Source organism: Loxodonta africana, chromosome 25, assembly GCF_030014295.1.
Source record: "Loxodonta africana isolate mLoxAfr1 chromosome 25, mLoxAfr1.hap2, whole genome shotgun sequence".
Lineage (NCBI taxonomy): Eukaryota > Metazoa > Chordata > Mammalia > Proboscidea > Elephantidae > Loxodonta > Loxodonta africana.
This window is the reverse complement of record NC_087366.1, coordinates 3,345,810-3,372,956: the sequence shown is the minus strand read 5'-3', so window position 1 is coordinate 3,372,956 and position 27,147 is coordinate 3,345,810. Positions and strand designations below refer to the sequence as shown.

Genomic DNA, 27,147 nt, shown 5'->3' with positions numbered 1-27,147 from the left:
ATTTAAAAAGATGGATTAAAACTTGTATAAGAAATTCTGTGAGGTAAAATTCAATGTTCACTACAGTATATACAAAGAAACTTATTTTGCAGTACTAATCAGTATATAACCCGCTGCCATTGTGTCGATTCCAACTCACAGAGGCCCTATAGGACAGAACTGAACTGCCACATAGAGTTTCCAAGGAGGAGTTGGTGGATTTGAACCACTGACCTTTTGGTTAGCAGTGGAATGCTTAACCTTTGTGCTACCACACAATTCCTTTATTAAAATCTTCAAACAGCAAATATTCTGGTTAATTAAATAAAGGCTCATTCTACAAAAGTAAGTTTGAGTTTTTGTGTTTGTTTTTGTTTCTAAATTTCTCTATGGAAGTATTTTAAGAGTGCTTTTGAGAGAGGAGAATAAAATTTGATAAGAAATTTTAATCTTACGTATATTTGCATAGAAAAAATTTTTTTTCTATGCGTAGGTTAACATTAAATACTTCTGAAAACACGTCTTTTGTATGTTATATATTAACACTAGTAATGAGAGGAACATTTCAAATAATTCAAAAGTAACATCAAGAAACAGTTTAGAACGAAGGCTCTGAAGCATTACTGCCTGCATTGAAATCCTGGTTCTGCGGCTTTAGGAAAATTATTTAATCTCTCTGTGCTCCGTTTCCTCACCTATAAAATGGGGTATAATACTGCTAACTCCTAGGCTACTTTTAGGATTATATTATAAATATCCAAGCCAGACCAAACCAAACCCATTGCTTTCGAGTCAATTCTGACTCATAGCGATCCTATAAGACGGTAAAACTGCCCCATAGGGTTTCCAAGGAGTGGCTGGTAGATTTGAACTGCCGACCTTTTGGTTAGCAGCCTGAGGTTTTAACCACTGTGCAACCAGGACTCCATTATCCATATATAAGTCATAAATATGATGGAATATTGTTACCTTTAATATATAGTTCTTAGGCTTATTATCTGATTAATAGCAAGTGCTATATAAAGGTCACCATTTTAATCATAGCAGGCAAAATGCAACCTATAATTTTTAAATAATAATTGTATAAGTACTGTAATATGAAGAAAATAAAACAGAGTAATGTGATACCATTTCCAAGTGGGGGCTCAACTGTCTTTAGGGGCACCAGACGAATCTTCTCTGAGGCAATGACAGACAATGCTATGTAAAGATTGGGAAGAAAGGTGTTCCAGGCAAAGAGAATAGCAAGTGTGAAAGTCTGAGAAGGCTGTGTTTATGTTGCAGAAAGCAGGCCCCTGAGACTGGAGTAAAGTGAGCAATGAAGGGATTAATTGGAGAACATGTTGTAAAGGTAAGACAGGGTGAGATTCTGTAGGACTTTACAGACCTTGGTCAGAAGTTTGCGTTTCATTCCAAGTGCAATGAGAAGCCATCGAAAAGTTGTAAGGGGAAAGGGGTGTGGAATGGTGGCATGATCTAATTTCCTATTAAATACATCACTTCGGTGGCTCTGTGGGGAATGAACTTCACAGCCTCGAGTTTGAACTAAGGAATATTAAGTGGTCATTGCAGAATGGAAGCCCAGGTGAGGATGAAGAGAATCAGTGGAAATAGAGGAAATTAGGGGAAAGGGAGAGCCAGAGTCAGAAAGAAGGACACACACACACACACACACACAGTTGGTTTTAAGATAGGAGATAACGCATCATGTTTTAATGCTGATAGAAAAATCAAGTAATAGGGAAAAAATGGTGCTGTACCAGAGTGGGCATAGTTTTCTTCAGTCACTGCAAACAAATAATTTTTTCAGGGAAAATACTCTCAGTTGTACAGTATTTATTTCTCTGATAGAGAGATTGATGATTTCATCTTCCCTTATACCGAACTTTTATTCATATATGTGTTATCCGCTATCAAACTATCTAGTTTACAGTGCTGAGCTAATTTGCATATGTATTTCAGTTTAGTACAAAACTATGCCTATGGTGCCTTGAAGCAACTATTTTGGACAAATATTTTGTCCGTTTTTACTGAACTGACCAATCTATTGGTGTCAGAGAGAGCGAGAGTGGTTAGAGATAATGTTAAAAGAGTAATTATATTTAATCAACCTTGATTTAAAGTGATTTCCATTATTGTTGTTAAAAATTGTTGTTAGGTGCCTTCAAATTGGTTTCAAATCATAGCAACCCTGCAGAACAGAGTACAGCTGACCCATAGGGTTTCCAAGGAGCTGTTGGTGGATTTGAACTGCCAACCTTTTGCTTAGCAGCCAAGCTTTTAACCACTATACCACCATACACTAATTTAGAAGTATTTTACAGTAGACAAGATAAACTTTAAGAAACAAAATGAGTGAACTCACTTAAGTTTTCTTCATATGACTATTCAGAAAACAAGATTAGATGAACAATTAGCAAAACAAGTAGCATAATGTAGGGCAAAGCTTCAGAAATAGATCAATTTCAACTATGCCATGAGCCACTCCATTGCTTACTAGCTACATAGGCAAAACTAGTTATTTTAGACTCAATTTTACTTTTATAATGGATTATTCAACATTTCTTAATCTTTTAAAATCTCTCTCACCATTAAAACGTAAAAAATTAAACACTAAAAAATTAGAACCCTCTCACCTTTGCTTAATGTGATAGGGAATTAAAAACAAAGTAAAAGTGAACCTTGTGTCTAAATACACTCACTTCTTCAGTGGTGCAAAGTCCTATTTTGTTTTGTCAGAATGCTTTCTCTACCCATGCCTTCCCAACTGTTGATGTGCCTTTCAGGACTGGTGTGCGTCTGGTGAAAGCGAGCTGCTCAATAAATGCTAGTTTCCTTCAAAATATTATGACAACCAACAACTTTTCATATTAAGTGATGTGAACTCAAACTATACAGATGGGCCGAAAAGTAAGGAACATATCCTAAAATAGTCCTAAAATAGTATGTTAGTTGCATTTTCAAATAAGGGGTTCAGTATTTTTTAAGGGGAAATACTTTCAAATTTAAAGATATGACTCTAATTAATGTCTGATAAAGAAGATAAGTACACTACAGAAAGTATTTTGGGAACAACACAAATCATGTATTAATTATATACTTTTTCCAATTAACAGTTGGATCTATTGCTTTAAATTTAGAGGTATTTTGCTTGAAAAGATATCTGAGGGTCAACCCAAAGTATACTGAATGTATTATTTGAACAATTTAAAAATAAGTATATACACTATATTCTGATTTTGTGCTGTTGTTGGTAGGTGTCATCGAGCTGGCTCCAACCCATAGTGACCCTACGTACCACAGAACGGAACACCACCTGGTCCTGCGCCATGCTCACAATCGTTTCTATGCTTGAGCCTATTGTTGCAGCCACTGTGTCAATCCATCTCGTTGAAGATCTTCCTCTTTTTCGCTGACCCTGTACTTTACCAAGCATGATGTCCTTCTCCAGGGACTGATCCCTCCTGATAACATGTCCAAAGTATGTAAGAGGTAGTCTCGCCATCCTTGCTTCTAAGGAGCATTCTGGTTGTACTTCTTCCAAGACAGATTTGTTCGTTCTTTTGGCAGCCCATGGTATATTGAAAATTCTTCACCAACACCACAATTCAAAGGCGTCAATTCTTCTTTGGTCTTCCTTATTCATTGCCCAGTTTCTGCATGCATATGATGTGATTGAAAATACCATGGCTTGGGTCAGGCCCACCTTAGTCTTCAAGGTGACATCTTGGCTTTTCAACACTTTAAAGAGGTCACTTCCAGCAGATGTGCCCAATGCAATGCGTCTTTTGATTTCTTGACTGCTGCTTCCATGGGTGTTTGTTGATTGTGGACCCAAGTAAAATGAAATCCTTGACAACTTCAATCTTTTCACCACTTATCATGATGTAGCTTATTGATCTGTCACGAGGATTTTTGTTTTCTTTATGTTGAGATGTAATCCCTACTGAAGGCTCTGGTCTTTGATCTTAATCAGCAAGTGCTTCAAGTCCTCTTTTCTTTCAGCAAGCAATGTTGTGTTATCTGCATAAAGCAGGTTGTTAATGAGTCTTCCTCCAATCCTGATGCCCTGTTCTTCTTCAGTCCAGCTTCTCAGATTATTTGCTCAGCACACAGATTGAATAGGTACAGTGAAAGGATATAACCATGATGCACACCTTTCCTGACTTTAAACCATGCAATATTCCCTTGTTCTGTCCAAACAAATGCCTTTTAATTTATGTACAGGTTCCTCATGAACATAATTAAGTTTTCTAGAATTCTTATTCTTCGCAATGTTATCCATAGTTTGTTATGATCCACACAGTCGAATGCCTTAGCATAGTCAATAAAACACAGGTAAACATCTTTCTGGTATTCTCTGCTTTCAGCCAGGATCCATCTGACATCAGCAATGATGGCCCTGGTTCCACGTCCTCTTCTGAATCTGGTCTGAATTCCTGAATTGCTGCAGCCACTTTTGAATGATCTTCAGCAAAATTTTACTTGTGTGTGATATTAATGATATTGTTCGATAATTTCACCTTTCTTGGGAATAGGCATAAATATGGATCTCTTCCAGTCAGTTGGCCAGGAAGCTGTCTTCCAAATTTCTTGACATAGATGAGTGAGTGCTTCTTATCTTGTATATATTATATAATCTGTCCATATGACTTAGAGAATCGATCTGTGATTAGTTGATAATCATACCTTATCACATGATATGCTTTATGCTCAATTCTGTCATGTAGTAATGTTAACTGAGCACCATTATGCTAAATGAGCCACAAATATTTCTTAATCTGGGAATATGGCAATAAACATGACAGGCAAAGTCTGACTTCAGGGATCTTTTTTAGCAATTTTCTAGAGACGTAATATACTGTGTAATAAGATCTTTGCCAACCTTTGACCTTCAGGATTAAAAAAAAAAAGGAAGAAATATAGCTAATAGATAGTAATGGAATGAGTAAAAAATTCATTTTTCTTTTAACAAATTAAAAAAGGCATAAATGTATCTTTTTATGTTTACTCATATATTTACCATTTATTTTGTTTAGATTCAAATTTCCATTTGGTATTATCTTCCATCTTAACTTTTTTTTTTTTTTTTGGCATGCAGATCTGCTTTTGACAAATTCTCTGTTTTTGTTTGTCTTAAAATGTCTTTATTTTGCTTTAATTTGAGGAAGATATTTTTACTGTGTATAAGCTTGTAGTAGACTGCCCCTGCTCCCCCCAGCATTGTAAAGATGTATCTCTACTGTTTTTCTGATTGGCAAAGTTCCTGAAAAGAATTATCCTGTCATCCTGTATTTGCTCCTCACTCTAAAGTGTCTTTTTGTATTGGCTCATTTTGAGATGTTTTTATTATCATTGATTTTCAGCAATTTTGATTATTGGGCCTTAGCATTATTTTACTTTTAGATTTATATTACTTGGCTTTCATTGAGCTTCTTGGATCTTGGATGGAGTTCCCATTAAATTTGGAAAGACTTTGACCATTATTTTTTCAAATATCCATTCTCTTCTCTCCTGTGATTCCAATTACATGTATGATAGACTACTTGGTGTTGTTCCACTGCTTACTAACACTCTATTTTATGGTCCTTTTTTCCCCCCTCTCTGCTTCATTTTGGACAGTCTGTTGCTATGACTTTATGTTCACTGATGTTTTCTTCTGCAGTACCTATACTGACATTAATCCCATTCAATATATTTTTCATTTTTAATACTGAAATTGTGCATTTCTAGGAACTTCAGTGTGGTTTCTTTTATATATTCCATTTCTCTCTTTACCATTCTCATGTTTTCCTCTACTTTCTTGAACATGGAAAGCATATTATAATAGCTACTTTAACGCCCTTGTTTCTGGGTATGTTTCCATTGATTTTCTATTGCTAATGGGTCATACTTCTCTTCTCTCAAAGAACAAAGTTACATGCTTTTTGTCCAATACCTGAAAACTCCTGTTTTACACACACACATATGTACGTAAATATATGTATCATATGTATAGTTACATATATATGATTACATATCTATATCTCTTGATCTATATATAGTTCTTTTGTTATTTAAGTTGACATCATAAATAGTTCCCTGTTCTTGTCAGAAGAGGAAGTTTCTCCTTATTGTTTTAATGCATTTAGAAAGTTTATTCTTTGCTCTTCCATTGACTATTTCTACTCAATCCATAAAAATGCATCAAAAGGAGAAAGTTCAGTCAACCCATTAACTTTTTTACTCAATTACAAGAAATGTTTTATTTTATCCAAATTGGCCACAATTTTCTTACACATACGGCAGAATACACACTTGAATTTCCAGTCATAAAAACAAAAATATTTTTATATTTAAGTGCAATTAAGTAAACACCTTGGTGAAAATCACGTAAAAATTTTGGTATGACTGGAAAATTACTGTTCTTCAAAGGATATGATACAGCTTCATGCAAAGAAACTTCATAGTTTTAATTTAAAATGACATGGGGAATTCATTGCTCAAATATTTTCATTTACTACAAATCACTGTCAACTCAGCAGTTACCCCTTTGAAAGTTTAATCACTTTATCTATTAAGTAAAACCATTTAGTTTGTTTCTTCTATTAACATTTTACAGGTGTAATGAGATCCACATAAACCAAACCCATATATGGATCCTTCGGTTTCTGACTACCATCTTGTGAGAACGGATCAGTTCAGCCAATATAGAATCACATAAAATCATTCATTTTCTGGTAATCTATGTTGGGAATATATTGGTTATATATTAATATTAACGTACTCAGTTATATAGGGAAATGGTGAACGACATATTTCAAAATAAAGAGCTCAGTGCCAATTTCTATTGAAATAAAACATTATAGATGAAGTCATTAACATGAGCTCAATACTTACATTATTTCTCCTAAGTAATAAATGAAACTAAATATTCTACAAGAATTACCTAAGTATGACACTATGTACCCCTTTGGTAATTTGTTTTATCAAGAACTTAGAAATAACTTTGTGCTATAAAAAAGTAGGTGGCTTATTAATTAGAATTATGTGAAGTTTTTTTTTGTAAAAACATGAAAATGATCAATGAATTATAAAACAGTCTGTAAATGTAAGATGATGGTGTTGCTATTACTACTACTACTACTGCTATGTTTATCACAGATTTGGGGTATAGATAGCAATCGTCTATTGTCAATTTTGTGTATTTCTTTTCCATAAGAAAGATAATGCCTATAAACTAAGTCAGCAAGTTAGCAATAAAAAAAAAGTTCGTTAGTCTATCCATTTTTTCATGCAAATTATAAACTTATTTTACTAAAGAGTTCTGATAGTTATAATAAAGGAAATATCTGGCCATTATCATTTACCTCTTTGTCACTTAAAAATATTTATTTTTATTCTGCTTTTGGTCTTTCATCTTTAACTAACAGTATGAAACTTGCAAGAACTGACATCAAAATCTGCTGACATCTGTAGCAGCAATCTCACCAGGAATACTTGTTTGTCTATTTATACATTAAAAGCATCTGTCATTCTATGGGCTAATCACTAAGATTCTGCTAATGCTTAGAAAGAGAATTTTCCCTCAGTGTTTGAGCCATTTGAAATAGATAGTTGAAGAATAATGCTAGTTATTAACATAAAGTAATAATTATTTACATTTTCACTATAGTTTATAGGTTGCAAACTCTTTTCACAGACATTACAATGTGACAGTTGTAATTATTGCATATATACCTTGGGAAGATTTTTATTATCCTCACTTGGTGGTTGAAGAACATGAAGTTCAGAGAGTTAATGACTTGCCTGAGAACACACAGCTATTTAGTAAGCAATGAAGTGAATAAGTTTTAAAAATTATAGTGAACAAATTGACAAAACATATTAAAAAAAGAAGCAAATAGAATTTTTAAATTGTCACTTTAGCAATTTACCCAAAACATTCAGGTCCTCAAGTGTCATCTTCCAACCCCTTGGGGGCAGTTACTTTTCAGAACTGATTTTTTTCTGATTTAGAAAGTAATAGTGAGCATATAATGTATATAATCTAGCATCTGCAACAGGATGTGAAGCAGCAAATTCATATTTCTGCAGTAAAATATTTGAATACTCCCAATAAATAGAATAAACAGAAGATGAAAAAAGATTCAAGGAATTTGGGTCAGGTTTTGCAACCAAACATGTTGAATGCCACACGTATGTAAAAATTTGGTTTTCTGATATTTTGGATCTTGAAACTGCAAATGAGGGATTGTAATCTAATCAACATCTTTTGGTTATAAGTTTATGTTTACCTCAGATAATTCATGCATAAAAATTTATATTAGCTTTATTTATTTCAAACTTGCCTGTAGAAACAAACCTTATATCAGAAAACATTAAGCATTTTAATGATGCTAATAAATTTACAAGAGAGATGGTCAGGAATTTGGTTCCTCCTTAGCCTTAATCATTTGGATAAGACATTTGTATTCTCATAGGTTTGATCACAAGCAGGGGAGATTAGAGCAAGATGGAAATATGAGCACCTACACATTCCCATCAACCTCAAAAACATGCAAAAAAAAAAAAGCAGAAACTGGCAGAACCAATTTTGTCAGAACACTAGAAATAGTCAAAGGGTTACAGCAAGTAAGCAAATGTGGAATTAAGATAAAGGCTATTTCTAAATGGTAGGACAGCTTTGGTTTTCTGTCTCCTGCCTGGACCCTTGTCTGGTTCAGCATAGCCATCTTAAAGTGTCAGGGAGAGACTCAGATCTCAGGCTCTAGATGGAGCAGAAAAGAATTCATTCACAAATTATTGTGTGTCTGTCCTAACTTGTCTAAGATCTGCATGAAGGATGAAGCATGGCATTCATGAGGGAGAGTGGGCAATGACCATCGGCCTAAAGCTGTAACCATCTGTAACCACCTGTAGCTAAAGAGTGTGATTTAATTATACAAAAGACACCTCAAGACTAGGAGAAAGTTTCTCTTCTAGGAGAGAGTTTTTTTTTTTTTTTTTTCTCCAGAATCTACCGCTTTAAAAGCTACCATGTACATGGGGTAACTGAGAAAACCACACGAAAGCCAAGCAAAAGATGTATGGTCAGTAATTACCTGAGACATCCCTATGCTTTCTCCATAGATTGATCCTTAGGCCCAGTGCAAGTCTGGCTAACTGTTGAAGGAGGGCCCTGGCACAGAACCAGTTTTCAAACACAGGGAGAGGTCACCTTTCCTCTGGTATTCAAGGAACTCTCTATCAAAATACTAGTTGAACACAAGCCAAGAAATGGAGACTTCAGTGCCCACGCATAATCAGGATGGTAGCCTTTCCAAAAATAGGAGATGACTACAATCTATAACAATTACCAAACCAAACAACAACAACAAAAAAATCCTGGGGAAGGGAAGAATCAGAGTTCTGGAGTTACCACATTATAATACTCAAATGATGTAATTTCACCAAAATTTACAACGCATACAAAAAAATAGGAAAGCATGGACTGTTCAGACGAACAAAATTAAGTGACAGGCACACTTGGGGAAGCCCAGATAAAGGACTTATTAGTCAGGGACTTTAAAACAACTGTATTAAATATGCTCAAAGAGCTAAATGAAAACATGGGCAATGAACTGAAATATATCAGGAAAACGATACATGAACAAAACAAGAATAATAGAGAAAGAAATTGTAAAAAAAGAAACCAAAAAGAAATGCTAGAGCTGAAAAATATAACTGAAATGAAAAATTCACTGGAGGGATTTGACAGTAGATTTGAACTGGCTAAAGAAAGAATAGGCAAACTTGAGGATAGGACAATTGAAATGATCATGTTTGAGAAACAAACAAACAAACAAAAAACATGAATAGAGCCTAGGGAACATACAGGACACCATTAAGTGGACCAGCATACACACTTTAGGAGTTCCAGAAGAAGAGAGAGAAAGGAGTATTTAAGCATAGAACAAAATTTCCTCAACATGGTAAAAGTCATTATGAAAAACTGACAGCTAACCTCATACTAAACAGTGAAAGACTGAAAGTATCTCACCTAAGATAAAGAATGAGACAAGGATGCCCACTTTGACCACTATAGTTCATCATTGTACTAGAAGTTCTAGCAGAGCAATTAGATAAGAAAAAGAAATTGAAAGGCATCCAAATCAGAAAGAAGTAAAACTATATTCATAGATGACGTTATCCTATACATAGGTAATCCAAAACAGTCCACAAGAAAGCTACTATAGCTAATGAATAACCCAGCAAAGCTGCAAGATAAAAGATCAACACTCGAAAATCGGTTGTGTTTCTGCACACCAACAATGAACAATATGAAAAGAAAATTAAGAAAACAATTCCACTTACAGCAATACCCAAAAGAATAAAACAGCTAGCAGTAAATTAAATCCGGGAGCTAAATGATATGTGTACTGACAATTATAAAATGTGCAAAGAAACTAAAGAAGACTTACATAAATGGAAAACATACATGTTAATGGAGTGGAAGGCTTAACAGTAAGATGCCAATAGTACTCAAAGCAATACTACTCAATTACTACAGATTCAATGCAATCCCTACAAAAATTTCAACTTTTTTTTTCCAAAATGGAAAATATAATCCTAAAATTCATAAGGAATTATAAGGGCCCTGAACAAACAATAAGATCTTGAAAAAACAAGAACAAAGTAAGAGTACTCACATTTCCAGATTTCAAAACCTACTATGATGCTACAGTAATCAATACAGTGTGGTACTACTGGAAACATAAACACATAGACCAATTGAATAGAATTGAGAGTCAGAAATAAACCCATATACCTGAGCCAACTGATTTTCGACAAGTGTGCCAAGTCCATCCAACAAGGAAAGAATAGTCTCTTCAACAAATTGTGCTGTAACAACTGGATCTCCACATGCAAAAGCATTAAGTTGTACCCATATTTTACACCATATGTGAAAATTAACTCAAAATATATCAACGATCTAAATATAAGAACTAAAATGACAAAACTCTTGGAAGAAAACATAAATATAAATCTTCAAGAATTTGTTTTTGACCATAGATTCTAGATGTAACACCAAAAGCATCAGCAAAACAAGAAAAAAGTAGATAAAGTACACTTCATCAAAATGAAATAATTTTGTGCATCAAAGGACTTAAAAAATAAAAGTAAAGAGGCAGCCTAAAGAAAGGGAGAAAATACTTCATAGCCATATACCTCACAAGGATTTAATATCCAGAATACATAAAGACCTCCTACAACTCATCAACAAAAAGACAAAGAAGACATAGAAATGGCCAGTAAGCTCATGAAAAGATGTTCAAAGTCATTAGTCATCAAGGAAATTCAAAACAAAACCAGTATGAGATAAAAATTCAACCCCCAGGATACCTATCAGAAAAATGGAAAATAACAGGTGTTGGTGAGTATGTAGAGAATTTGGAACCCTCGTGCACATCTAAAGGAAATGTAGAATGGTGCAGCTGCTATGGAGAACAGGTTTGTGGTTCCTCAAAGGGCTAAACACAGAATCACCATATGACCCAGCAATTCCATTCCTAGGTATTTCTAAAAGACTTCAAAGCAGGAACTCAAACAGATATTGGAATACCAATGTTTCATGCATTATTATAATACCCAGAATGGAAACATCCTAAGTGTCCATCTTGAGATGAATGGGTAAACAAAAGGTGGTATATGCATACAATGAAATATTATTCAGTCATAAGGAGAAATAAAGTCCTGATACATGCTATGACATTAAGCCCAGTGAAATAACTCAAATAGAAAAGGAAAAATACTGTATCACCCCATTCTTATGAAATACACAGAATAGGCCAAAGCATAGAGACAAAAGCAGATTAGTGGTTACAATGGGTTGGGGTGAGGGGAAAATGGGAAGTTTCCATTTGGGGTGATAAAAACTGTTAGACATAGACAGTAAATTTGGTTGCACGACATGGTGAATGTAATTAATGTTACTGAAGAATATATTTAAAAATAGTTAAAATGACAAATTCTTGTTGTATATATATATATTTTTATATTTTAGCACAATAAAAAAGGAAACAATGTCTCCATTATTTCATAATTGAGTTTCCATGTAATATAAAAGCAAAATTCAGATATAACAATCTTGTTTTAGATTTTATGATTTCCTTTAACTTCTTCCTTTTCATATTTATCTTCATATTTTTTACAACTGCCAATTCCCTCATAATCTTAAAGCAATAATTTCTACAGCTTCAAGATTCATACTTCCAAAATTTACTTGAAGCAAAATTTATTCACTTGGTACCTTTCAGCACCTTTTTAAGCCTGGTATATTTTTTTGTTTCTCTCGTTTTAAACCATGAGATCGATCATGAAATTGTTTGGGTCACATATAAACGACATCCTATGGGAACTATGGTGCATGAGAGCATCTTCTATAAATAATTATTTTACATTCTTTAATTTTTGGTTAAGCAAAAATAATAGAGGAATACATGATTATGATATGTATGACAATAATTACAATTTGTGCTTTAAAATTATTGCTAATAGTTTCAGTGAAAATTAATACAAATTTTTGCAAACCACATGGAACTAATGATATTCTTGTAATTTTGTGTCCTGTTTATGATTAAATTATGCAACAGAGGTCACATCTAGGCAGTTAATATTTTTTGCCACAAGATGAATTATGAAACACAGATATGCATGTTTTATTTTAAACATTTGCTTGAAAAACCCTACAGATTTTTTAAAAATGTGAATCATAGATCAAATCTCTCTTTAGTGTAAATCCAGCTGACTTTATATCTTATTTTGAAGAACAAAAAAGAAAGTACATTTCTAACAGCATTTTAAGAAAACATAAGTCATCCCCAAGTCTTAGCAGAACTTATAATAACTATATTCAGCCATGTATTTCTCTTTAAACTTTACAGTAATTGCTATTGCTTTGGTTATCATTTCATTATTTTACTATAAATTACTTACATAGTTTTTCTTTCTTGTTTTATTTTTTATTTCACAGAATGCTTCAAAAAGTTTGACTTTCTACTACATATTAGGCATTGCCTATGAGGTGGTGAGGTGGTAGTTTGGAAACCCTGGTGGCATAGTGGTTAAGAGCTATGACTGCTAAGGTTAGCAGTCCAAATCTACCAGGTGCTCCTTGGAAACCATATGGAGCAGTTCTACTCTGTCCTACAGGGTTGCTATGAGTTGGAATCGACTGGACGGCGAAGGGTTTTTTGTTTATTTTTTATGAGGTAAACAAACAAACAAAAAAACCAAACCTATCGCCATCCAGTCTATTTCGACTCATAGAGACCCCATAGGACAGAGCAGAAGTGCCCCATTGAGTTTCCAAGGAGTGCCTGGTGGATTTGAACTGTCGACCTTTTGGTTAGCAGCTATAGCACTTAACCACTACACCACCAGGGTTTCTGAGGGGTTTATGAAGTAGTTACTATATATTAGACTTTTAAAATAGAGATGTGAACAAGTTAGATGTAACCCATATCCTCAATGACAAAAGAAGCATAGTTACCAAATATTAGTCGAAATACTAATATTTTTAATGTATTTACTTTTCAGTGTTTCTTTATGATTTACCAATGACTTGTAATTAAATTAACTTTTTCTTTTTTTAAAAAAAGTTAATGTCAAGTCAACTCTGAATCATAGTGATCATATGTGTGTCAGAGTAGAACTATGCTCCTAAGGGTTTTCAGTGTCTCATTTTTCAGCAGTAGATCACTAAGTCTTTCTTCCGAGGCATTCTGGGTGGACTTGAGCTTCGAACCTTTCAGTTAGCAGCCACGTGCACTAACTGTTTATACCACCCAGGGATTTTTCTTCCAATATATAACTTCTAAAGCAGCATTTTTGGGCAAATTTGTAATTAGACAATTTGAGAATAAGATTCAAGTTTATATCTTGATGTTTTTGGGTGTTAGAGGGAATGTTAGATAAAAGATTGAATATGAGCTTGGATGAAGAATGAAAAATAGTATTAGAAGTAAAAAAAAAAATACAAGTAAGGAAATAAAATATATAATGGCAAGTATATATGAACTGGCTCAACAAGTTTAAGTTTAAGAATTTAGGAGTCCTGGTCATGCCGTGGTTAAGAGCTTGGCTGCTATGCAAAAAGTCAACAGTTTGAATCTACCAGCCACTCCTTGGAAACCCTATGTGGCAGTTCTACCCTATCCTATAGAGTCCCTTTGAGTAGGAATCGACTTGAAGGCAATGGCTTTTTTTGTTTGTTTGTCTTGACTAAAACTTAAAAGTCTAGGGAAGAAAAGAGATGATGATAGATAAGTAAAAAAGGACTAAAGACTACCCTAAGATAATTATCCCAAGCTTTTGTCAGTTTGTCATAATGTGGTGGCTTGTGTGTTGCTGTGATGCTGGAAGCTATGCCACAGGTAGTCAAATACCAGAGGGGTCATCCTTAGTGGACAGGTTTCAGCTGAGCTTCCAGACTAAGACAGACTAGGAAGAAGGACCTGGCAGTCTACTTCTGAAAAAAAATTAGCAGTGAAAACCACAGGAATAGCAGTGGAAAATTGTCTGGTACTGTGCAGGAAGATGAGTCCCTCAGGTTGTAAGGCACTCAAATTACAACTGGGAAAGAGCAGACTTCTCAAAGTAGAGTCAATTTTAATGACATGGATGGAGTCAAGCTTTTGGCATCTTCATTTGCTGATGAGGCAGAACTCAAAATGAGAAAAAAAAAATAGCTGCAAATGCCCATTAATAATAGGAACATGGAAAGTACTGAGTATGAATCTAGAGAAATTGGAAATCATCAAAAATAAAATAGAATGCATAAACATCAATAGCCTAGGCATTAGTGAGCTGAAATGGACTGGTATTGGCCATTTTGAATCAGACTATCATATCATCTACTATCCCAGGAATGACAAACTGAAGAAGAATGGCATTGCATTCATCATCAAAAAGAACATTTCAAGATCTATCCTGAAGTACAACATAGTCAGTGATAGGGTAATATCCATATGCTTACAAGGAAGATCAGTTAATACAACTATTATTCAAATTTATGCACCAACCACTAAGGCCAAAGATGAAGAAAATGAAGATTTTTACCAAATTCTGCAGTTTGAAATTGATCAAACATGCAATCGGGATGCATGGATAATTACTGGTGATTGGAATGCAAAAGTTGGAAACAAAGAAGGATTGGCAGTTTGAAAATATGGCCTTGGTGACAGAAACAATGCCAGAGGTCATATGATAGAATTTGGCAAGACCAACAACTTCTTCATTGCAAATAGCTGTTTTCAACAACATAAATGGTGGCTAAATATGTGGATCTTGTCAGAAGGAATACACAGGAATCAAACTGACTACATCTGTGGAAAGAGAATATGGAAAAAACTGAGTATCATCAGTCAGAACAAGGCCAGTAACCAGCTGTGGAACAAACCATCAAGTGCTCATATGCAAGTTCAAGTTGAAGCAGAAGAAAATTAGAACAAGTCCATGAGAACCAAAGTATGATCTTGACTGTATTCCACCTGAGTTTAGAGGCCATCTCAAGAATAGATTTGATGCATTAAACACTAAGGACCAAAGATCAGAGTAGTTGTGGAATGACACCAAGGGCATCATACATGAAGAAAGCAAGAGGACATTAAAAAGACAGGAAAGAAAGAAAAGACTAAAATGGATGTCAGAAGAGACTCTGAAACTTGCTTTTGAACATCAAGTAGGTAAAGTGATTGTAAGAAAAGATGGAGTAAAAGAGCTGAAGAGAAGATTTCAAAGGGTGGCTCAAGAAGACAAAATAAAACATTTTAAAGAAATGTGCAAAGACCTGGAGTTAGAAAACCAAAATGGAAGAAAACACTTGGCATTTTTCAAGCTGAAAGAACTGAAGAAAAAATTCAAGCCTTGAGTTGTTATATTGAAGGATTCTACAGGGAAAATATTAAACAACACAGAGAGCATCAAAAGAAGATGAAAATAACACACAGAGTCACTACCAAAAAGAATTAATCGATATTCAACCATTTCAGGAGATAGCATATGATCAAGAACCAATGGCACTGAAGGGAGGTTCAAGCTGTACGGAAGGCATTGGTGAAAAACAAAAACCAAACCAAACCAAACGCAGTGCTGTCAAGTCAATTCTGACTCATAGAGACCCTATAGGACAGAGTAGGACTGCCCCGCAGAGTTTCCAAGGAGCACCTGGCAGATTCGAACTGCTGAGCCTTTGCTTAGCAGCCGTAGCACTTAACCAGTATGCCACCGGGGTTTCCAAGACTAGAAATTGATGGAATATCAATTGAGATGTTTTAACAAACAGATGCAGCCTTGGAAATGCTCACTCATCTACGCCAAGAAATTTGGAAGAGGGCTGCCTGGCCAACTGATCGGACGAGATCCATATTTATGCATATTCCAAAGAAAGGTGGTCCAACAGAATGCAAAAATTATTGAACGATATCGTTAATATCACACACAAGTAAAATTTTGCTGAAGATCATTCAAAAATAGTTATAGCAGTACATCGACAGGGAACTGCCAGAAATTCAAGCCAGATTCAAAAGAGGACTTGGATCAAGGGATAGCCATTGCAGATGGATCCTGGCTGAAAGCAGAGGATACCAGAAAGATGTTTACCCATGTTTTACTGACTATGCAAATGCGTTTGACAGTGTGGATCATAACACATTATGGATAACATTGCAAAGAATGGGAATTCCACAACAATTAATTGTGCTCATGAGAGAACATGTACATAGGCCAAGAAGTAGTCATTTGAACAGATCAAGGAAATACTGTGTAGTTTAAAGTCAGGAAGGGTGTGTGTCAGGGTTGCATCATTTTACTATACTTATTCAATCTGTATGCTGAGCAAATAATCCAAGAAGCTGGACTATATGAAGAACAGGGCATCAGGATTGGAAGAAAACTCATTAACAACCTGTGCTATGTAGATGACACAACCTTTCTTGGTGAAAGTGAAGAGTTGAAGCACATACTGATGAAAACCAAAGACAACAGCCTTCAGAATAGATTACACCTCAACGTAAAAGAAAAATCCTCACAACTGGACCAATAAGCAACATCCATGATAAATGGAGAGAATATTCAAGTTGTCAAAGATTTCATTTTACTTGGATCCACAATCAGTGTCCATGGAAGCAGTAGTGAAGAAATAAAACAATGCATTACACTGGGTAAATCATTCAGAAGAATAAACATATAAGAATAGCCAGGGAAATACTCAAAAAGAAGAATGCAGGTATTAAAATATACTATAAAACTACAGCCTCTATAATTAAACAGTGAGTACTTTTACGTGAATAGGCAGGCGTAACATTGTTACACAACAGGAAGTCTAGAAATAGGCTTAATTACATGTACAAATTTGGTATCTGGTAAACGAAGTATACAAAATCTTTGGAGGTATATGTTTTAATAAATGGCATTGTATAATTGAATTTGGAAAATATATTGGAAAAATAAAAATTTGTTCCATCACCCACCATATACATTAGGATAAATTCCATTAGATCAGATATTTAAATGCAAAATATAATGCCAAACATTCCTCTCTAGCCTTGGAAAGCTACACTAAGACTCAAAATCTTAAGCAATAAGGGAAAAGATAGAAAAAATGATTATATTAAAATACTTGATGAAAAAAAGGACTAATGTAAGCTGAGAAGAAATATCTGCAACAAATATTTCAAATAGAGTTAGTATTCTTAATATATAAGCAACTTAAAAAATAAGAATCATATAAAAAATTTTGGCTAAAGGTAAACAGGTCATTGAAAATGGCCCTTAACCACATGAAAAGATGCTCAACTTCACAATAATAAGAGGGTATACAGAGATACCACTTTTCTCCTACTAGAATGGCAAAACATCCAGAAGTTTAACAACATACTCCATTGAAAAAGTTTTGGGAAAATAGACTCTCATACTTTACTGGTACGAATACGAAATGACAAACATCTAAGGAAGAAATTTGGCCAACAACATACGTACTTAAACTTTATTCCAGTATTTTCACTTTTAGATCCATCCCAAAGATAAACTGGCCAAAAGATGAAAATCTATATTCATAAAACTACTAATGGCAGGATTATTTGTAATCACAAAAGACTGGAGAAAATCCAAATATCTATCAAAAGGGACTAATTAAATAGACTACAGTATGCCCACACAACAGAATATTGGGTAAAATATCTATCAATAAAAAACCAGTTAAATAGATGACAGTACGTCCACAGAATGCAGTGCTGGGCAGCAAAAAAGAGTCAAGGATTATCTCTGTATTTCAATCAGCCTATGATCTCTGTAAAAAAAAATAAAATAAAATAAATTTTTTTTTTTTTTTTTATGATCTCTGTAGGGTCACTGTGAGTTGGAATCAGCTTCAGGGCAATGGGTTTGGTTTTTGGTTTTTTGATGATCTCTAGGACATACTGTGAAAGAAGCAACGTGGAAAAAATGAACATATCATGATGTCTTCTGTATTCTAAACTTTATGTTTGAACAATGGAAGGACAAACTATTAAAAAATATATATATATATGTATGTATTTATTATCCATGAGGGAGGAAAGAGACCCTGTGGCAGTAACAGGGAGAGAAAGTTAAATGTCCTTGATTATACCTTGTATTGAACATTCAATTTGGGCACCACGTAAATATTTAAAATAAATACAAAACAAATTTAAATTTTAGAAAAAGCAATCCCCAGACATTGAAAGTGAAAATGAGCCTAAATTTACATCAAGTTGGTGGTTTACCTACACGAAGAGGAACTATTCCAAGCCCTAAACAGATTAATTTTGCTATATATCCCTATTGTGCTGTATAACCTAAGGTAAAAAATATAAAACAAAATGAAAAAAAAATTTTTTAGTCATTATGTTGTTAGTATTAGCATTGCATTATTATTCTGAGTCTGCTTTATGTATATTGTGGAACAAAATATACCATAATTCTATCATTTCTGGTGGTGGTGACAACCATGATTCTAAGTGTTGGAGAAAGGAAGATACAAACAGTGAAATAAAAACCTTTTAGCCCTAAATTTTAATCATGTGACTGTACAAACTCATAAAATATCTACCTATCTACCTACCTATCTATCATCTATCTGTCCCTGTCTGTCTGTATATCCATCTATTAGCTCTGTTCATTAAAAGTTCTGAGAACTCCAAAATGGAGCTATACATGAAAGCACCACACCGTCGCTCCACAGCAAAGACCCGAAGAACTAAGTAGAACAGAGACGAATGTCAATCCTGGAACCCTAGGTGTCAAATGAAGAGATAAAGAACTCAACCAAGCACCAAACGGAATAAGAAAACTGACAGAACAGAGAGGAGAGATATTAGCTAACGGCGCACAGATTCACCATCTTGGTCTCCTCAGTCACCAAGAATGGCAGACAGGGGAGTCAGGAAGGCAGCTTCATGGAGCTCCCAGCAGGAGACAGAGTACCCAGTAATCAGTGATACATGCCTTCTAACCACCCACCCTTCTTCCCCCTGCTCAGCTTCACCTGCTTCTCGGCAGGCCCTGGTGGCTCCAGTGGGGAGGCCTCAGTTCCTTGCCACTTGGATTTGCCCCACCCACACCGGCTGGCTCCTTCAGTGCAATTTTTTGTTGCTGTTGTTGCTTTTTACAGCTTCTTTGGTTTCTTCTCTCTCTCTCATTCCCTTCCTTTCTTTCGAACACCTGGCTCCATGTGACATCCCCCCTCCTTCTTGACAGGCTGTAAAGTGCTGCTTGCCTGGGGAACCACTTCCCTGGTCCACACTGCCATGCCAGTGGGATCCCTAGGGGCATTTTTTTTCTTCTTTCCTTTGTTTTTCTTCATTTCTCAGTTTCTATTATCTCTCTATTTTCCTATCTCCTGGATACCTGTGCTATGTGCCATCTCCGCCCCTTCTAGAGCAGCTGTGCAGTGCTGCTCGGCTTGGGAGCCACTTCCCTGGTACACGTGGTCAAGCCAGTGGGCTCCCTTGGGGATTTTTTTTCTTTTCTCAACTTCTTGTCTTTACCATCTGTCCCTTCTTTTCTCCTGATACCCTGGTGCCATGTGCCATCTCTGCTTCTTCTAGACAGGCTGTGCAGTGCCACGCAGCTGGGAAGCTACTTCCCCTGTCCACACAACCACACTACTGGGCTCCCTTGAGGCATTTTAAATTTTTCCGTTCTCTCTTCATTTCTTTTTGCAGTTTCTTGTCTCCCTCTACCTTCCTTACCCTTCTACTGAACACCTGGCACCATGTGCATCTCTGCTCTTTCTTGACAGGCTGTGTAGTGCCGCTTGTCAGGGGAACTGCTTCCAGTGGGGTCCGTTGGGGTAATTTTTTTTCCTTTCTTTCTTCTTTTTTTTCTTGGTTTCTTGTTTCTCTCCACATGCCTTCCTTACCCTTCTCGTGAATATCTGACACTGTGGGCCACTTCTGCACCTTCTAGAGGGGCTGTGCAACATCGTTTATCTGGGGACCTGCGACCAGTGGGCTCCCTTGGGGCAATTTTTTTTCCTTTCTTTTTTTCTCGGTTTCTTGTCTCTCTCTACCTTCCTTCTTTTCCTTCCTCCCAACCATCTGGCAACTTTTTTTTTTTTTTCTCAGTTTCTTGTCTTTCTCTTTACATTTTCTCCTGACCACCTTGCTGCATGTCTTTCTACTTTTTTTTTTTTAATTATCTAGTTTCTTATCTCTCTTTCCCTTCCTTCCTTTCCTTTCTCCCACCCACATAGCTGCATGTGCTGTATCTGTCCCTTCTTGTTGGGCTGTGCATCACTGCCTGGCTAGAAAGCCACTGGTACATGGCTTCCCTGAGTCTACACCACTCCAATGACAGGCTCCCTTCACACTTTTTTTTGTTTGTTCTTGCTTCTCTCTGCTCTTTCTCTTCTTTCCCACACTCAATTAGCTCCACATATCACAAGCTCCCTCCTCCCTCCTGCCTATCTGCTGTACATGCTGAGCAATGCACCCATGACCAGCACAGGCACACTCTATTGGATTGGACTGACCCCCAACCCTGCCCTGTTGGCCCCAGTACATGCCACAAATGATCCATTCCAGCTCCTCCCCTTCTGCTGGACCTGCCCTGCTGCACCACAGCTGAGTGACTGTCCCAGCTCATGGAACAAGGTGGTGAGAAGTAACGTGCCCACAGACAAGCAAACACCAGAGAACACCCAGCCTGCCTGTTCAGACATAACCAAAATAAAAAAAGCCCTGATGATTCTCCTATGAAGCCAGCTTATGCATTTTTGTGTCACTAACAGTCAAAATGGTAATCTGCCATATTGCTTACAGGACAAGCCTGGGGTTATACTGTTCAAAAAAACAGCTAGAATTGTATGAACACTCATTTACTAAAATTTTTCAGAAAAAAAAATCAAAAAGTAGCTGAATAACAGCTAACAAAAGTACTCATAAATATGACTATAGCCCTATAAGAAGTATACTCAGACACTTAATATCATGAAATGAGTGAATGGCTGTTAATATATTTTTTAAAGAAGGATTTTTTTTTTTTTCCTTTTGATTTGCTTCTTAATGTAAGACCTAGTGTGGTTATGTAAAAATCACGGGTCACATTGAGCCTATATTTAAGTCATTGAAATATAATTATGAATTTCAATTATATATGGAATCCAGACTCTAATACATTTCAACTCTATTTTCTTGAACAAGGTCATTAACCTCTGACTTTCAGGTTCTTGAAAGATAAAATGATAAAGATACAAAGAGATACCTATCAAACTGGGATTATAAGGAGTCCATGAAAACACACACTAGATGGAAAACACCTAGAATAGCTCTCGGAGTAAAGTAGATACTCAGGAAACATATTTCCTTTCCTAATTTGAACACAGGCAACTACTCTTAAACTAATTCTTAGATTGATTTTGTTCCTTATGTGCATTATCTTAAAGTTGAGACTTAATAAAGTTAAAATGGAAGGAAATATGGAATGTATTCTATTTTATCCTTAAATGTATTCTATTTTATCCTTAACCTTCATGAAACTGATACAATTTTAGCTCCAGGTTTAGACAAGCTATATATAAAACAAAATGAAATACCTTTTATTCATCATTTGGTTTTCACTGGGTTGACAAAATTTTTAAAAATAAAATTCATACAGTAATAAATAATATATTTAAAGTTATCTTTGCATTATTTATTTAAGTTGTGTCTATATGGTCTATGGAAACCCTGGTGGTGTAGTGGTCAAGTGCTATGGCTGCTAATTGAAGGGTTGGCAGTTCAAATCCACCAGGCGCTCCTTGGAAACTCTATGGGGCAGTTCTACTCTGTCGTATAGGGTCGTTATGAGTCGGAATCGACTCAACAGCACTGGGTTTGGTTTTTTTTGCTGTATGGTCTATATGGCAATAATGGATCAACATAGAAACCTAATACTGATTGAGACAAATATGCACAATATGGGATCATGCACTACATGAACTTTAAAATTAGAGCTCTTGAAGAATTTGTTTCTGTGCCAAAAAAAAACTAAACAGATTTTATAGAGACAGTTTGGTTCATCTATAGTTGGTACATTTATTTACTGAACAAAGCCTCAAATTTATTATCTCAGGCACTGGAATAGATAGGGGGTGTGTGCATGTATGTCTGTGTGTGTAAGAGAGACTTTGGTGACAGACACATCTGTATATAAATTCCATCTCTGCTATTAACAAGCTACTTAGCAAGTCACTTGACTTATATTTCCTCATCTCTAAACCAGAAAAAGATTGTCTGGCTCAAAGAGTTTGATAAACATTAAAAATGAGATAATGCATAGAAGATGTTCAGTACAGTGCCCCAAAACTGAGTGTTTAAAAATGTTAGCACTTCATTTTATTATTATCATTATGATTTGAAGTATGATTAGATGTGCCACCAGTTCCTACACATTAGCCTGTAAAATAAAAATGTGATTCTTAAATACTAAATTAGATCCAATTATACGATAACTAATGGCAAGAAATCACAAATCCATATGACACAATATTTTTAAAGAGCATACCATATCCTACTGTGGAAAGACCCAAGTGTTTCATTCTATTTTTCACAAGTTCAGCAAGCTCTTGTCTTTCTGACCTCCGGTAGAGGTTCAATCGCTGCTGGGTTATCTTCTCAGCTGTTTTACCACTGTGTTTTGGACCTTTTCTGCTCAGTCTTCGGGCCCACTGCATGCTCTTTCTTCGCAGCAAGGGGTGGTCTGACTGGTCGCTAGATGTCGAGTTGCGGTGGTTGCTGCGGTGGTGACCTTGTTCTTTGGTATCTTTGGTGTCTTCCCACTCTTCTACACTGATAGATATTTGAGACTTTAAAGAAGAGAGAGATTGATGATGAGATATTTTAGAAATAATCATAGCCTAGAGTCGAAATAATATTCATTTGGGGGTCCATTTGCTAATATCATGGTATAATTATATACCCACTCATGAACATTTCCATAGAAAGAGCAGAATCATGATCATTGATGCTAACTACCTGTTACTAAAAATATTTTTAGAAAATATGTTTCTGAACTTATCTGTGAACCAGATAAAATATCTTATTCTCCAATACAGATTTTCATGAAAGGATTTAATTTTTTATGCATAAGAATTTTCTTTTAAGTGACACTGTTAGCATATGGTTATTTGAAACACACAAAGTTAACTTAGATATTTACAACTTTATTCAAATAAAGTCCATATAATGGACTTTATAAATCTATTACAAATATTATACAGATAATTTCAACAAAGATTATAAAAATTGTTTTGGGGGGGATTATTTTAAAATGATTTTGAAATTAGTGCTCTTTCTATAGATGGAACTGGAATAAACTTTTAAAAATATGAAATTTTTTATTCCATCATATGATCCACAAGGAAAAAAAAAGCACTTTTTAAACTCATGCATTCATAATTCATCACATAAAATGCTTTTCTGGGTAAAATATTAAAACATATTTTGGGAAATCTTCTGAGTGTTCTAAGTGAAAATATATTGTGAATGTTAATGTTTCACAAATGTCTTATAGAATCACAACTAAAACTTAAACCAGGCTAGTCTCCATAGGAAGGAAAAACAATCAGCAAATTCATAATGTCTATTTTGATGTACTCTTTCAGTATCAAATCTGAGTTTTAAAGTAAGAAGGTCTCCTTTGATTATAGGCCCTTAATAAGTAAAAACTTCCTGTTTCAAAATTATTGCTTTTCATACCAAGAAGTCACATAAAGTGGAATATTGATCAAAGCAGAAAGTCTTACTTTCTAATATGCACATGCAAATGAACAGATTCCTGAGTTCTAGTATACAATAGGTGCAGCGTTCAGGAAGAGGCTAACTGCCATTTCCCTTCTATGGACGGAAGTTTGAGCTTCATTTATAACATGCGTGTACTGTTGACTTTCAAAGTAACGGAATTTAAATTACCAATTTAAGTAAGGTGGGGAAGTAGGTCCAATAAAATCCTTTAAAAGTGAATATAAATTATTGAGGCTCAGTCAGTCTCTTACATAAAATTCCCAGTGGGTAGCTGTAAAATTATGTCACACTTAAAATCAAATACTCATCTGCATTTCTTTTTCAAAACTGTAGTGTATCAGAGTGATCTCAGAAATACTTAACCTTCATATCTTCATGATAAGAGAACATTTGATTCAAAGATTTTAGAACCCAAACGTTAGTTATCAGAACTTACGTTGATAGCATTAGGGTTTTTTAATACTGTGGTTTCGTGATAATGAACACCTACATAATTCTTAACTTACTCAAATCTCACCTCACTTTGTAATATATTGAAAATCCCCTTTTGTGAAACTAAAATACATATACTCTTGAGTAATATCTTTGCTCAGAAGTTTACATGTACCTTTTCACAAAAATGAAAACATGTTGATCATTCATATCTTAGGTATTTGCTTCCAGAGTTTTGTTAACCACAATCTTAAGTTTATTTGAAGTGAACAGTCTGTTCCTCTTTCTAGGCAGAAGCCCCTTGGAGTAATAGATTTCCTACAAATACGTTGGAATAGTACTCTTTCCAGACGAAATACTCAAGGCATTATGTTTATGTAATGTTACTTATAATTCAAGCCATAGAATCATGAGTTAACACACAGTACTGACAGGAGAGGGGATCTGTTTCTCTTTGATGCAAATCATGAAACACTATTTGCCTTTGTAACTGGTTTTTCTTTGTTATCTATATGAGGCATTATGCAGAACATATCTAAAACATTAACTGAAGCCTAGGCATACCTTAAAAAAAAAAAAAAAAACCTTAGCTAAGCAATATTGAATACCCTATTCATCACTGTTTTAAATTGCTCCAGGAAGGGAATATTGTGATTTGTCCATAAAAATCCACAGGAATCGTAAGCACTTAAAAAAAAATAATTCTATAGCATAAGTAACATCTCTTTGCAGGTTTCACTTAATTTTAAAAACCCAAACTGACACCTAAATTGTTCTTTATATGTTCGGAATTTACATGCTTTTCTTCAAATCTTCCAATATGACACAATAAAAAGTATACTGGATTTTTGTGCTTTTATACACAAATTCGAACACAATTTCTGATGTTTCTGACCTCTCTCCCTACAACAAAACTGCATAACCTCTATGTAAAATAAGAACAATACTACCCACTGTCTACCTCACAGACAGCTAACGTACAAAGGAAAGGCCTGTCAACTGTAAACTTCCACATACAATAATTCTACTATACAATATATCCTAGTTAGCATTATTATCCACAGGGTCAACAGCATTGGTGATAAATAGTAATTATTCTATTCCTGAGTGCTGAATGTGTGTGTGCACATGTGTATCTGTGTGTTTTAAAAGAAGGTCAATTTATAAATATACTTTTGGGCTGTTATTTTCCCTTCTGGTTCTAACTTTTTTATTTTCAATGTAGTATCATGATCTAGTAGAAACAGTGTAGTGCTGGGATACACAGCAGCATGGCGTTGAAATATGACCTTTCCTGAACTTGGAGTCAGAGTGATAAGTGGTTAAATCCAAGAGCTCTGGCATCATATGGATCTGGATTTAAATATCAGTTTTGCCACTTAATTGCTCTGGATTCTTGGGTATATAATTTAACCTCTCTAAAATCATTCCCATTTCATGATCTAAAAAAATGGCCATTGTAGTAGTATTTTGCCCACAGGTTTTTTTCTGAAGATTAAAGAAATAATGCATGAAAAGTATGTAGTTTAGTTCCTGTGTCAGCAAATGCTCAATAAATGTTACTTAATATTATGGCTTGTGTGACCTTGTACAAAAGGATGGTAAAAGGGAGAGAAGAAAAAGAAATAATTAAGTGTGGCATGTGAAAGACAAACATGGGAGTGAAAATGAGAGGAATGACTCATAATTTTGGTTCAGTTTTCTTGGTCAGTGTCTATATTTCACAAGAGATCAAGGTGCTATAAACAAATCCTTGGGGGAAAAGATTCCTTGATTAAAGTTAGGTGAATCTTAAGAAGAGCGGAAGTATTTCAAGTGAAAGTGGAGGTTTATTATTCCATACCGTTCCTATGAATTATTCAGCATCATTTCTATGAATAAATGGAGAACTCTAGTTTGCTTCTTTTGTACTATTATTTTCAAAAGCCTAATGCAATCATTAACCTGAATAATCAAGATTAAATGAAAACACTTGTGAGAATGAAAAAGACACTGGAAGATTTCATATGAAAACATGCTTTCTGGGAACATATTTATATAGTTCAATGAGGAAATGAAAAATTCATATAACTACTCAAACATTTTTAATAAAAACTTAATGTTATCACTTTCTTAAAGTTTTACTATTTTCTAATTAATCACAAGGTGGTTAAAAAAAGTTAATCTCTTCAAAAGGGTAACTATTGAAAACCTTATAAATAAAAAATTATTTCTTATGCCTAAAATAGCTTGATTAATTCCACTGTTTTCAGAGAGGTCAAAAGTGTCAGATTTATAATATATCAAACACTCTTTTCCACACCATATATAAATTATTTCCAGAAATATGTGCGCACACACACACACACACACACACACACCTCAAAACGATTCAACTTCCTCTCATTTTTTTTTTTATAGGACAGTTATTCATGTCTTAAGTTATTGGGCAATCTGTAAAACAAAGTGGTATTTTAAGATAAATTAATTC

At 34.9% G+C, this 27,147-nt stretch overlaps 1 protein-coding gene across 2 annotated transcripts in view; it reads right to left on the bottom strand.

Moving 5' to 3' along the window:
• The window catches only part of KCNT2 (potassium sodium-activated channel subfamily T member 2), a 562,388-nt gene that overhangs the window by 28,655 nt on the left and 506,586 nt on the right, over positions 1-27,147 (bottom strand). For both annotated transcript variants that reach the window (XM_023549164.2, XM_064276485.1), the window contains one exon: positions 23,008-23,308. In XM_023549164.2, the coding sequence (XP_023404932.1) occupies positions 23,008-23,308 (301 nt within the window). The remainder of the gene's footprint in view (positions 1-23,007; positions 23,309-27,147) is intronic.